Source organism: Bombus impatiens, unplaced genomic scaffold, assembly GCF_000188095.3.
Source record: "Bombus impatiens unplaced genomic scaffold, BIMP_2.2 scf_0020, whole genome shotgun sequence".
NCBI lineage: Eukaryota > Metazoa > Arthropoda > Insecta > Hymenoptera > Apidae > Bombus > Bombus impatiens.
This window is the reverse complement of record NT_176439.1, coordinates 1,662,859-1,676,578: the sequence shown is the minus strand read 5'-3', so window position 1 is coordinate 1,676,578 and position 13,720 is coordinate 1,662,859. Positions and strand designations below refer to the sequence as shown.

General features: G+C 38.9%; 2 protein-coding genes and 1 long non-coding RNA gene across 7 annotated transcripts in view; 1 reads left to right on the top strand and 2 right to left on the bottom strand.

Annotated features, from left to right (window-relative positions):
• LOC100749580 (protein TANC2) overlaps nucleotides 1–5,064 on the top strand; it is a 50,003-nt gene extending 44,939 nt beyond the window's left edge. For all 4 annotated transcript variants that reach the window (XM_033320085.1, XM_033320076.1, XM_033320080.1 and 1 more), the window contains 8 exons: nucleotides 109–552; nucleotides 662–868; nucleotides 1,323–1,589; nucleotides 1,681–1,976; nucleotides 2,111–2,559; nucleotides 2,719–3,020; nucleotides 3,290–3,709; nucleotides 3,958–5,064. In XM_033320085.1, coding sequence (XP_033175976.1) covers nucleotides 109–552; nucleotides 662–868; nucleotides 1,323–1,589; nucleotides 1,681–1,976; nucleotides 2,111–2,559; nucleotides 2,719–3,020; nucleotides 3,290–3,709; nucleotides 3,958–4,260 — 2,688 coding nt within the window. In that variant the 3' untranslated portion in view covers nucleotides 4,261–5,064. The remainder of the gene's footprint in view (nucleotides 1–108; nucleotides 553–661; nucleotides 869–1,322; nucleotides 1,590–1,680; nucleotides 1,977–2,110; nucleotides 2,560–2,718; nucleotides 3,021–3,289; nucleotides 3,710–3,957) is intronic.
• LOC117151506 lies at nucleotides 596–1,807 on the bottom strand. Its single transcript, XR_004461498.1, has 2 exons — nucleotides 1,671–1,807; nucleotides 596–1,597 (listed from the first exon to the last, which is right to left on the bottom strand). It is a non-coding gene; the product is annotated as an uncharacterized LOC117151506 (long non-coding RNA).
• A 532-nt stretch (nucleotides 5,065–5,596) lies between the features above and the next one.
• LOC100749339 (tubulin polymerization-promoting protein homolog) lies at nucleotides 5,597–13,449 on the bottom strand. Of its 2 annotated transcripts, XM_012383642.3 has the most exons (5): nucleotides 13,278–13,443; nucleotides 11,906–12,014; nucleotides 9,384–9,783; nucleotides 8,868–9,000; nucleotides 5,597–8,251 (listed from the first exon to the last, which is right to left on the bottom strand). In XM_012383642.3, the coding sequence occupies exons 3-5, from the start codon at nucleotides 9,773–9,775 to the stop codon at nucleotides 8,072–8,074; spliced, it is 705 nt and encodes a 234-aa protein (XP_012239065.1). In that variant the 5' UTR covers nucleotides 9,776–9,783; nucleotides 11,906–12,014; nucleotides 13,278–13,443; the 3' UTR covers nucleotides 5,597–8,071. The 2 variants fall into 2 exon arrangements, with proteins under 2 accessions (XP_012239065.1, XP_012239062.1); XM_012383639.3 differs by lacking the exon at nucleotides 11,906–12,014 and having other exon boundaries at nucleotides 13,278–13,449.
• Between the last annotated feature and the right edge of the window lie 271 nt (nucleotides 13,450–13,720).

Genomic DNA, 13,720 nt, shown 5'->3' with positions numbered 1-13,720 from the left:
ATAAGAATAGTTGTAGAGCAGTTTTAATCGCAAGGCGATGTATGTTTTCTTTGATGAAAAAGAAGATAGTATTTTTAACATGTAAAAGGTATAACGTTGTGTTATCAGGTGATATTAATCGACGCCGTGTGCGAAGCAGAATACCACAGACCAGACCGAGGCGACACAATAGCGTCTTTTCTAACGAGGCACGCTCCCAATTTTCCTAGCTGGTTAAAAATCGTCTGCACAGTAAGAACGCAACTACTTGAATGCGCCAAACAGCTACCTTACACCAGAGTGTCTCTAGACAGAGGTGCCAATGATAACACCGGAAGCAACGTAACTAGGGATCTATCCGACTATATTGGATACAGATTAGCTCAAAGTCCTGCGATTCAGACGAACGTCACAGCATCGGTGAATGGAAAGGCAGAATCGTCGTGCAGCGCGAATCAAACGAGATTTGCCTCGCATCTGCTCGCGTTAGCCAGAGGCAGCTTTCTCTTCGCAAAACTGACGCTCGATCTTATCGAGAGTGGTCACTTGGTGGCAAAGTCTGCCAGCTACAAGGTGAATAAAATCTTATCTGCCGATGTATCTCAATTCTGTCTTCTTCTTTTTTTCTTTTTTTATTGATCAAGAACAACATTGGAACATAAGTTTGGAATTTGTGTTTCAGGTACTGCCAGTTTCTTTAGCGCAGATTTTCCAACTACACTTCAACCTCAGGTTCCCTACAGCGACATCTTTTGACAAGGTTCAACCTCTATTAGGCGTCTGTTTGGCTGCTTTATATCCTCTGACTTTACCAGAAATCTTCTACTCGGTGAACTCTCTGAACACGAACCACTTCGTTTCATGGGAGGATTTTCTGCAGAGATTCAAAGTAAGTTTCTCTTATAAACGAGATAAATTTTGTAACAACCGGAAAACGAATTCTATAATAAAATTATTCGTCATTTACTGTTGCTGCCTTTGAGTGGACCACGTAAGTCTCTTCTTCGTCATAACGAGACAAATCTCTTATAATATACTCTTTGTATACTTGTGCAATTACTTTTTGCTGTGTCGCAAAGGATATATTATACGAGTTAAATACCTTTTCAAATAATCAACTGAACAACTTTCAACCAGAATACCTTAATATTTTTTTGTGAAGAATGGAAAGATATGTTAAGTAGTGCATAAAATAATCATATCGAACGTTGATCATCACTGTTTTGTAAGAATTACTTAATTGTACGGGAGAATGTTTATTCTCTACAACGATCCAATGCTCTCTTACTGAATCGCAACCCGCCCATTCGTTATACGACAACCTCTTCATCTCTTGCTATCAGATGCTCTCTGGATTCCTCGTGAAACGTCTGGATAACACCTACATGTTCTTCCATCCGTCGTTCAGAGAATGGTTGATGAGAAGAGACGAGGGCGAATCGACCAAGTTCCTCTGCGATCTGAGGCTCGGCCATGCAGCCATTGCATACAGGTTGTCCCGCCTTCAGGCACCGCTAGACGGTGATAAAGCCCTCGAATTAGGTCATCACATACTCAAGGCGCACGTTTACAGAGGCGTTGCTCCGTGTTGGCCTTCGCGCGATCTACAGGTAACCACCTGTTCTCACATTTGCATTTGTTACAACGATCCGTTACGATAGAATCGATTAAGAAATCTGCCACTTTTGTACCTTTGATTAGGCCATCTGGTTAGCATCGTCCACCGAATGCGTCTCTTCGGCGTTGTGTACGCTGAGGAATATTTACAGCCCGAACGTTAAGGTGTCGAGGTTGCTTTTGCTGGCAGGAGCATCTCCGAATCATGTCACCGAATACCTGGGCAACGCTCCAGCCCTTTGCATGTACGCCCATGAGGGTTCAGTGGAAATGGTTTCTTTGCTGTTGGAGTTTGGAGCTGATGTTGAATTAACAAACAGCCAGGGCTGCACGGCACTCTCGTTGGCCGCTGCTCGTGGTCATTGCGATGTTGTCAGAAGGTAAGCTAAGTGCGAATAATTTAGTATGATTTTCGATCGCGTATAGGATGGTACAAATGTAATAATAGTTATACAAAAATTCATACTAAAGATCCGTACAGAGCGTACAATAAGAGATCCAAACCCTGATTTAGGTTAGCCGCTGCTGGAGCTTCGCTAGGCCACACGGACATGGCAGGACAGTGTCCTTTGGTTCACGCGGCGAGATACGGAAGATTATCAGTGGTTGGTTATCTCTTAGCCTGCGATTGGGTAATTCCAACCAACGTAAGCGAAATCGAAGGTTCGCAAGAAATAGGCAGAGAGGAAGCTGCTCAACAAGCTGTGGTTGCTGCAGCAGCTCAAGGCCACGAGTCCATTGTCGAATATTTATTAGACATGGCCGAAGTGATCGTGGATCGGCCTGACACTTTGATAGGAGAGACTGCTTTAACTATTGCTGCTGCAAATGGTTCTACCATTACTGTATCGGCGTTACTGGCTCGAGGAGCAAGTCCAACTGCTGTGAACGCGAAGGGATTGTCACCTCTGATGCTGGCTGCGAGAGAAGGACACTGGGGTACAGCTGAAAGACTTCTGCAAGGTTAATATCAAAAATTATTCTTAATTCTGTTACGTTTTTCTTCAGCCATATTCGACTCGATTGAATGTTTGTAACATCGAAGGATATAATAGCGCGCGGAAGTTTCTGGCCAGATAGATTTTTCACTCGAAGGAAATCATTTTGATGATACGATTACAGGGACGCTCTCAAGTAGCACCGATGCCATTCTGGATGATGCGGCATCTCTTCTGGACCAACGGGATCCAGCTGGTCGCACCGCGTTAATGTTAGCTGCCTCGGAAGGTCACACAAATTTAATCGAATTATTTTTGGACAAGGGTTCCGTGTTGGAAAGCAGAGATAAGGAAGGTCTGACTGCTCTCTGCTGGGCTTGCGTAAGAGGAAGACTAGCTGCTGTACAGAATCTGATTGATCATGGCGCTGATGTGAACACTAATGATAATACTGGGAGAACTCCTCTGGACTTGGCTGCTTTCCAGGTAAGATTATTTCACATTTATCTGTTATCTACGTTTATACATTTGCGGGAATGGTATTTCAAAGTGTACAGATATTGCAACGTCGCACGGATAATATCTAATATATGTAAAATATCGAATGCAAAGAATCCGAAGAAAAATGGAATATCGAAAAAAAAGACGTAAAATTTGTTGAACTGCCGATCTATTAGCTGCATTGCGATTTATTATTATCGGATAGGGATTTGAAAACTCACAATTCCGTAATGTCGCGGTCAATATTTTCCCAGGGCAATCCAAAGCTCGTGCAATTGTTGCTCGAGAAAGGAGCAGCGGTCGAGCACGTCGATCTGCACGGAATGCGACCTTTGGACCGAGCGATCGGATGTCGAAACATACCGGTGGTGCAGTGTTTCCTCCGCCGCGGGGCAAAATTGGGCCCCGCCACTTGGGCAATGGCCGCTGGAAAACCCGACGTCCTATTAATTTTATTGAACAAACTTCTCGAGGATGGAAACGTGCTGTATCGAAAGAATAGATTGAAAGAAGCATCGCACAGATACGCGTACGCTCTTCGAAAGTTCCCAGCATCGCCGGAAGAGGACTGCCAGGGGCAGGAGCAGGGTCACATGATGCTGCAACTGCAAACGTTTGCGCAACTTCGGCTGAATTTCTTGCTCAACCTCAGTCGATGCAAGCGCAAGATGAATGTGAGTAGTTGCGTATATTGAACGAACTAGGTTTCCTAATACTTTCATTCATAGCACAGCTGAGCTATTTATAGATATACGTATAATGTTACGCAACTTTGTTTCCCTTTTTTCCCTATCGTAACAAAGCAGCTTTTGAATGAAGTTGTTTCAAGATTATGATATATGTAGAGTAGAATCTTTAGAGAATTTAGAGAATAGAATTAAGTAATTTATGATGAAATTGTTTTCGTCTTTTATCGAAACAGGAATATGCGGAAGCAATCGAGCTCGCTGACGAAGCTCTGAAAGTTCGCCCAGTATCATACGAAGCATTCTACGCGAGAGCAAAGGCACGAGTCGATTCAGACCTCTTGGAAGACGCATTATCGGACGTTCAAGAGGCACTACAGATTGCACCGCCACAAAATCGACAGGATAGACGCGTCCTTGTGGCTCTGAGAGAAGAAATAGTCTCCAGACTAGACGGGGTAGGGACCAGCAAAGGACCGATTGATTCCGCCAACAGATCTCGTCTTCGAGCTTCGGTCGACACACTCACAGAGTTGTAATATTACTGTTTCTGTCGTAAAAGACTTCCGGTTTGTTAAAAAGAATGCTCCTTTAGTGAGGAGAATGACTATAGTGCAAATTCAAGAAGCTTTGCATGCGTATTTAAGTTACGAACTGATCTTTCCTCAACTGAACTCGCGATTCCTCGAAGATTTTTTAAACGAAAGATATACGATGACCATTGTGGTTTAAGATTTGTTCTTGAAATGTTCGAAAGCAATTCGAAGTAAGTAAAAAGTATTTAAAGTATTTAAGTTATGAGTTGATATTTTCTCAAGTAAACTCACGATTCCTGCGACATTTCTTTAACGAAAGATATATACGATGACTGTCGTAACTTAAGATTTGCTTTCGAAATGTTTGCAAGCAATTCGAAATAAATAAAGTATCTCGTTTTCTTTCCTTTTTTTTTTTTTTTAATTTATACGACTCGTTGCGTACGTTATACGTATTCGAAGAAATATTCCTCCACCTTGCGTTTTCTTGGTTAATCTCGAAAATCAGCAAGGATTTACAAGCTCTTCGTCTTTATTCTCTGTGCAATTGTATTGCATGACCGTGTTAGGGTTTTTATACGATGTTCAATTCGATGTTGAATCGAATACAGAGTTTAATATATATATTATATATACACATTTTTCTATATATATAGTAAATATATATATAAATATTTGTATTATATTACGCATATGAGAAATTGGTTTTTAGTGTCGTTGTAATTTAAATCAAAGTTATTTAATTATTTCCTCCTCTTTGTTTCTTTCAGTATTTTCTTTTTAATATGCTATATCAGAAAGTATACGTAAACGGAAAAAAAAGAAATGCGCCCATGAAAGAGAATTCTGATATTCCAGCGTTTTAAATATGTTACACAGCCATTAAATTCAAAATGGCTATTTTTTTCCACGCGTACGAAACGCAACGATCTCGCTGACGTATTTATAATGCACTCGCTTGCCAAGCATTTAATTTACACCTATTCCTCTGTAACCGGTTATAATCCAAACGAAAGATCGATAGTGTCCGAATTTATATTAGACGAAGTCTGCGACAATGTTGCACGGACTCAAAACTACGATATTATTCGTCTCCGCCTTGGAGCACAGAGGTTCGAAATAAATCAACTTTTTATTGAAAGACACTCGTTCGTTATTTCGTCCCCCTCGTACGTCGATAAGACAGCAGCGTTGTTTGAGTCAACCAAACTTCGACATCTTAACATTCAAACTCGAATCGCAAGACAAATTTCACAGCTTGACTCGAACGTTCTATCGACTTAAATAATCCTACTTTATTCTAAGAATATTAGGAAAGAGTAGCTAACAGCATGAAAAATTCCTTCAACTTGCCTTTATTATATCGAATGATCAGAAGTCTTCTAAAATTAGAAGAGCATCCATCGAGGTACGTTGTCCCTTAAATGGCTTAAATAAGTGTACAGTGTACATTCATCGATTAAAGAGAACTCGTAAAGTGCTTTACAGATACGACGATGGCACTCTTGTGAAAGCGAGATGATTTTCTAAATTGAAAACAAAATTGCAAAGAATTTTTCAAGATAAATTTCATATAAAGAATACAAAGAACAAATATATTACAGTATTAAATCAACGATAATCTTTTCAGTATTTTTCTGAGGATGTAACATAGAATAAATAATATTTTTGTTCCAATATTCTTTAAATACCCGTTAATAAAAAAAAGTACCTTTTCGCTTCCACAGTCGTACCTCCAAATTGAAAACGGTGACTTTCATTTAAATATCTCGGAGAATTAGTACCAAGAGAGAGTTACGGATTTTGGTCTTACCGCCATTGCGCGCCAGGCGGTCATCTTTTAAGTACACTTTAATTCGATTAATGTGTATGTAACCATAAATATCTCGAAATTCGCATAATCACATTAATGCAATCACGATTCCATCGTATACTCCAACCTTTCGTGTCGACCATATACACGTTGTACATATACGGTTTCACAATCTGACACACTTGAACCAATGTTATTAGTCAAATTATACAAATTACTCTGCCATATTACACGAATTGCGAATTTCTATACAAATTTCTGTTCGTCTGAACACATTTAAAGAAATAGAATTTATATAGGGATTTGTTTCGCCTATTACAAATTGTAACAAGTGCTCTAATTAATAAAAAATCGCAGTCTAATAAATATCATTGCAAGTATAATATTAATAAATTTGCTGATAAAAGAAACGAAAGCTTTCATAAGTGAATTTTTTATCTTATTTGACGTTTGAAAAATTATAAAGCTGTAGAAAAGGAAATTTGTGGCGTATAACTTGAAACTTGTAACTAGTCGATTTATGAATATTATTATTTAGTAAATTATTATGCAAGAGGGCCCTAAAAAAGTAGTTTTGCACCAAAAACCCGCGCGATGATCCTCGAAGAGGATAGCAGAGAGTATACATGCGCACGTACGAGTACTTAAGCGTTGAGTTTGGTAATAAGTTCGTTCGCCTCTGCCTAGCGTATGTATTTTAGAACGTTTCGAAGAATATCACAAAAATGTTCGCAGAATGTAAAGATACGCGTATTTTTATGAAAGATATATATTTTTATATAGAGAAACAGGATAAAAAAGTTATTCCTTGATTGTAGATAAATGTTATACGAATGTAGTAACGCTCAACGTAAGCTCATTACTCAACCTAATAGAAGAAATTAGAATTGTTTGCTCTGCAACTTCGATTTCGTCGTTCCAGTAATTTTCGTAAATTCTCGATAAACTTCGACTAATTCTGACTAGCATTAGCGTAAATCTACACTGTTATAGTTTCCATGCTGTGTCATATACTATCTACGATTCAGAACAGCGTAGAAAAGAAATTTCGAAGTTTGAGTATCTGCCAACTAATGCCTTGACGAGTAGCTTTTCAACTTTCGATCGAACACGCGCTTGATAAACCGAGGAAAACCGAGCGATAGTATTTGTACTTGCGACCCTGTCGAACTGTTGTACAATATGTACAAGAAAAAAGAAATGCGAGTCAGGTATATTAAATCGGAACCATGCGAAACGTAACTACGATAGTATGAAAATAGGATAGAATTTATATCGTTCTCATATCGTCCCAACTGGATGATCGATTTAAACGAACCTATTGCGATAAAATCGCACGCTCTTTGAATTCACTGAGAATCGTACAGAGAAGCAATGATAGAAACGCGACGATTAGTCGCATTGAAATTGCATCACGACCGGGCGTAAATGGTCCTATGAAAAGCGAAAAAGCTCCGATTGACGAGCCGACTGACGTGAAATAAAGTACAAAGCAAATGAGGCACATAAAGTTAAACTACGTTCACAGCGTAGCATCAAAAATTCGAACAGTACGATCTATGAATATTCTAATATCTTCGGAATTGCATTCAGAAGATTAGCAACGAAAAAGTATCTTCGTTAAAATAGCTCAACTCGCAGATGTTTCGTAAACTATTCTGCAAAATTGCATTATCATCTATGATAACATAATCGTCCAAATAAACCATCACCAGCTTCCCGAGTCGCTGTTCGTCGCGAAGGAAATCGATCTTGAGCGAAATTCTTGAAATTCCTCGTTGGGTCGCCCGAAAGGTATCATCGAGGAAAGCTCTCAACGCGTTTGCCGATCATCGTCGTTCCTTATGTCGATTGTCTGCGTGTCAACAGGTTGCAACGGAAGATCCTTGTGCCAGTCGAGGAACGTGAAGAGGCAAGAACGCGACATGTAGCGTTTCGTATGAAGTGCGTGGACGGGACAACAGAGTGTCAAAGACATCGCAGAAGCGCGCGAATCTGAAGCTAGTGGGCTTTGTAGGTGTCTTTATTCTGGTAGCCCTGCACATAGCCGGACTGATCGGGCAGGTCCTTCCGACCAGCGATTCCTTTGCCTTTACCACTCTCGTCGAAACGTTGTTTATGAGAGCCTGTGTATTTACTGACGTCTGTGAGTCTGTCCACTGTGGAAGCCGCTTTGCCCGCCTGAAAAATGGTTAGTTATATAGATAGCGTAAAAATAAAGCAACATAAAGCAATATGATAAAGCAACATATGGTACATATATCGCAAACCTATTTTTACTGTCTCTGATATGGAAATTTCACTTTTACAACTGCAACTACGTGGTATCGAAGGATATAACAAGTCGTTAAATTACTTACGTATTCATCTACGTTACTCAATTTGAGAATAAAAACTTGGAATGAAAAATCTAGCTCTAACGAAATCGCTATATGGATTTTTCCAGCATATTCTCGAGACGTTTAACACAGATGAACCTAATTAAGAAGAAGGTTACTCGACGATTATATGATACGTAGGCGAGAATTTAAAACACGTCGCTGACAAATTTATATTCAGAGGTCAGGTGTAGCAATATCGTAAATCTTCAGTGTCGATATCATGACGAACAAGGTCGCGATAAGTAAATGGACAAACTACCGCTGCTTTAGATTCATTTATGAAACCATCGAAGAAACTTGTTCTCATCGATCAAATTATAAACTATGAACCTGACCGTGTTCGATGTTAGTCGTTTCTCTAGAAGTAGACTATAGAATGAAGAAATTTCTGAAGCGTATTTATGTACGAGACTTACTACAGCACCACCGGTAACTCCGGGTGGCCCACAGTTGGCCATTTTCTTCTTCATCTCTGCTAAGTCAACCTTCTTATTTTTAGCCAGTTCTTCCAAAAACGCTTTGTACTGTTCAATGCCCAATTTCATTGATCTAAAAGCAGAATCAATTCCTCGTCAACACTTCGGACACTGATCCGTTTATTATTTTGTTGAAATCTACGATACCATTGAAAAAGATGAATATCTTTTCGTAATTATCTTTTCAAATAATCATTTAGACGATTGCTTCGTAAGATAAATTACTTTAAAACATCATACATACGTATGTAAAACCTAAATGTACATAAACGTACACATACTGGAAGACTAATATTTCTGAATAACAAATATATAATACATATAGAAAATACATAAAATATATAAAATAAGAATAGCAAATTCTTCCTCAGAAATCTGACTTTTAATCTGAAAAAATGCTTCGAAAGGTAAATAATCGATGAATTATTATTATTCCCATCATCGGTATTCTCGTACTTGTGTTTCTTAAAGTAAATGCCCGTATCAGTGGTAGTGATCTTCTTTCCATCGATCACCTTCGCTTGTTTCATCCATTTGTCGCTCTGACTCAACGTGATCAGTTTCCCGTCGCTTTTTGGGTCACCGAATTTCGAAAACGCCTTAAAGCTTGCCAAAAAGCTTGCAGGCTGCGTGGCACTGGGACTGCTAGGCGCCGAACTTCCACTTTCGTCTTCGATCTTCAAATTTGCTGCTTTGTTAGTCACTGTTTCTTCGGCTGACTTCTTACTTGCATCGTTCGTCTCCACTTTCGTTTCAACTTCAGCGTCGCTTTTCTCCGCCTGAGCATCGTTCTGCTCTATCTTCGTGTCGTTTTTCTCAGTTTCATTGTCCGTCTTCTCGGCTTGCATATTTGCGCCTAAAATATCATGAAGGAATTAGGGTATGCATGATTTGAAACAGTTGACGCTAGAACGAAGATCCACCGATTTGGTAGACTCAGCGTGAGAAATGCATCGTGTAATGGAAAGCGAGCGAATCAGGGTCAAGTTTGAGCAAAAAACAGCGGCGCTAAATGTATCTACACGCTATTAACATCTAGGTAGACATATCGGCGACGTTTTGAGGTCAAGTAACGCGAGCTATCGGTTTAACATAATTCTCGTAGGCGGCTCGGTGAAATTGACACTTATGAGCTAATCAGCGATCAAACAGCGTTCCTTAATCCACGCAAATTACGCACGATTACGTAAACCTCTTTCTGAAATCTGTTCTATTAATTTCGTTATTTAATATCTATCCAATACAATTTCGTTGATCGAATCGATACCAGTTGCGCGTCTTGGAATAATCCATTAGCCGATCTTATCGACGTGTTGCAAACAATGATTCTCGATTGAGTTAATCAGTCCAGAATTTCTGTGACGAAACAGGTTTTTGAGACTCGATCGGCTATCGGGAATAGTTGTACTCTTCCATATTGGTTTGCTTTACGTAGACAGTATTGTGTCTCGAGGCATTGTTGCGAATAAAGGAGGCAAAACTACAATAGAACGACTGCAGCTCTTATTTGACTTTCTATATTCCGAGGGAAAGAGCATTCTCTGATAAATCATTCGGTTTTATCGTCATTTCAGTTAAGACACCTCGTTGTGTAAATGACAGGAATGAAACACTTTGTCCTTTGGAAAATGATATCTTGGTAGCCCATTTCTTTGATTACCGATCAAACTTTTCCTATACACCTCGTATACAGTGGTATAAATAGGGAAACATTTCTAAATATAAAACATTATAGACATTTTTATCTGTATCTTTTTCTAAATATAACAAGATCTAGAAGATATACTTTAAGGCTCCATAAATATAGAGTAACTTTAAATGGTGTAGCTAGACAAAATGATCGGAGCTGTCCTTAAGTTGAATTTATTTAACGATGAATCGTCGATCGATCAATAACTTATCGATAGAAAATTTCTTACAAAAAATTTTGAAAAGTTTCTGATACATTGTACACCTTTTATTACACGATGTTCCTTTCTATGGAAATATCGAGTTAATAAAAACCTTCACGTGCTTCTCTCAAACCGTAAAGTATCGAAAAACGAAGCTAATATTAGCGAGGCTAATAGAATCGTAATTTATCTGAAGCTATCCGCAAACATTCTCGCGTTCATAACAGTTTGTTAACGGTTTATTATTAACAACTACACACACCGTGCAATTCAGGAAACAACCTTACCCGTACGTTAATCTAATTGAATCCATCGTTCATTTTCCATTTGTTCAAAGGCGACGAATTATTTCGCTAATTTCATGCTCGTCGATATCGTCGACAGTTTATTTACAATAAAACTTCGTTTATATTTCAGCGAAATGTTAATTACTGCTTGGTTAATGGTCAGGTAAATTCGTCTTTGCCTGCATGGGAACGGTACAAACGGCAGAAGGTCAACAACAAGCTGGAGAAACGTTGTTATTTCACGACTATAAATAGAGATTACGACGACATTCGTGTTAGCGCAATTAGCAAGGAACAGGAAGCGGGGAGCGATTGAGTAATACCGATCAGGTGTCGAATGAGCGCATTTTGTGTACTAAGGTGAGGAACAGACACGAATCTCTATGACACTGGCCTTTGTTCTCGTCGATTTTTCTGCCAAATAAACAATTTTTAACGATTAGACTGCTTAAACTGTAATAAAAGTACGAGAACGTACAAAATGTCTATGATACGCAAACGTACAGAAAATATTCAAAATACAAGATCCAAAGAAAAATCTAATGTCCAAAGTAAGCGATCCTAAATAAAATATATCCAATCCAAGTCCATGATCCAAAGAAAAATCGAATATTCAAAGTAAACTCGTATTAATATTTAAAAATTTATCGCATATGAAATAAATCGCTATTTAAAATCCATTTCTTTACCTATAATTATAAAAACACGATTTTCTATAAAAATCCAGTCTATCAAGAGCTACGAAGACATTCTACGATAAAAGATAGATAATAATATTAATATTGCATTATGAACTCACCGTATCAATTAGTACCCGAAGTAGAAGTCGAAGGAGCGAACCTAATTACGCGCAATGGCACCGGACGAAGAAGAACAAAAATGTAATCACTACTGCATCATTCTGCAGACTAAACGAATTGTCACGATTAATGAAAATGATCGATCTATACGACTGATAAGACGTTGATTTGCTCGAAAGGATTTATCGCGAGAGAGGAACGAGCCGACTGGCGACGGAAGGGAACAGAGAACACAGAACACTGGAACCGCGGTTTGTGTACAAGCTGAAATGCTGTTGAACGCAGGTTTCAGCTAGGAATCTGTGCCGTAGGGCGCATGTGTTATATCGATCTCCTCGTTCAACGGAGCACGCAGTCACCCTTCTCGATATATCTTTGAAACTGCGTTTCACCCTTGGCTGCAGCCGAAATGAGACCCGCGGGGGTCCCATTCTAACAAAACGCCTCGTCGAACGATCAGACTATTAAAATCCTCGTGAGTGATATTTTCAGCCTGTCTAAAGTTTAGCGATAAACTCGATGTCTGATAAAATTGAGAAATAGATGGGAAATTTCACGAAGCTGGTAATAATAATTATTGACTCGTTAACGTTGACGAAAGTCGACCATTATAACAGCCTTCTAAATTGTTTCGTTATTTGGTAATTCAGTATTTGTTAAATAAAATTGCCGAAGAATTTTATAAGAATAAAAGCATAGATAGGAAATCGCTTCTTTCGCTAGGAGTTCCCTAAATTGTTTCTTTATTATTCATTTTCTATATACAGTAATTGTGTATTTTGTTAATAAATAGAAACTAGTTGCAACTTGGACGAGGCTCTTGGCAAGCGAATTTCCTATGTGACTGCATCGTTATATTTGATAACAGACTAAACACGCGATTCCGACATATACAACGAAACGAACTCGTTTCTCTTTATCTGTAGCCAGTAAACGTTCGTCGATGTCGTTCTCGTTCGTATTCTGGAAAAGCTGTGCGATGCTCGTTATCTCTGCTCGGGATGCCTTATTCGCTTTTATATTTGGTCATTACGTCAACGATATTACGACAAGCATCGAAATAGCCGAGTCGCCGCTTGACTAAGGGAAGCAAACCGAACGAATGAAATTCGTGTCGATATTATCTAAAAGGGCCTGAGTGGTTTAGAGAAAAATTGATCGAGACACACTTTGATATTTTATCTATCCTCATTACCAATGTACAATCGAACCATTTGGCGTTAAAAGTGCTAATAATTACAATGTTGTGCTGTTGTACGTCGCTAAATATATGAATAAAATGATTATAATTGGAATAACTGATTATAAATTGAATTCCGTTTCTTTACTTGATGATGATAATGCGTTAGGGCGATTAGTAGAAGTGGTCACCTTTTCAGCTAATTTATTGCCACACACCACCGTGCAACCCCTTCAGAGTATTCACGCACTGTATTGATTCTTGAACTTCGTCGGGTTGAACACCGGATTTCTAGTGTATTTTAGTCGCGTTCATCGCCGCAATTCCAGCCTGGATGAGACTGAAAACGAAACTGAACTTCCTCCACTACTGCCGCCAACATCATCCCCACCTACACCAGTAACACCTTCAACTATACTCGCCACTTCTATCACCTACTTTCTTCTTCTACGCATAAAAATCTTTATTATTCATTGTCCATTAATCATTCATTTTATACAATATATTACTTGTTTCTCTGTTTGCAATGGCAAATTATCGCGATATAATCTATAACCTCGAGTGTTTGCTTAATGTACGCGATGTATGTACTCATTCAGCGATATGATTAGCGATATTCAGCGATAATATCGAA

Bases quoted from the DNA above. Each gene is read 5' to 3' on its own strand.
- LOC100749339 (XM_012383639.3), bottom strand. From the start codon at position 9,775: ATGCAAGCCGAGAAGACGGACAATGAAACTGAGAAAAACGACACGAAG. The intron at 9,001-9,383 runs GTACGAGAATAC...TTCTGCTTTTAG, and splicing joins ATTTACTTTAAGAAACACAA to ATCAATGAAATTGGGCATTG. The intron at 8,252-8,867 runs GTAAGTCTCGTA...ACCATTTTTCAG, and splicing joins GAGTTACCGGTGGTGCTGTA to GCGGGCAAAGCGGCTTCCAC.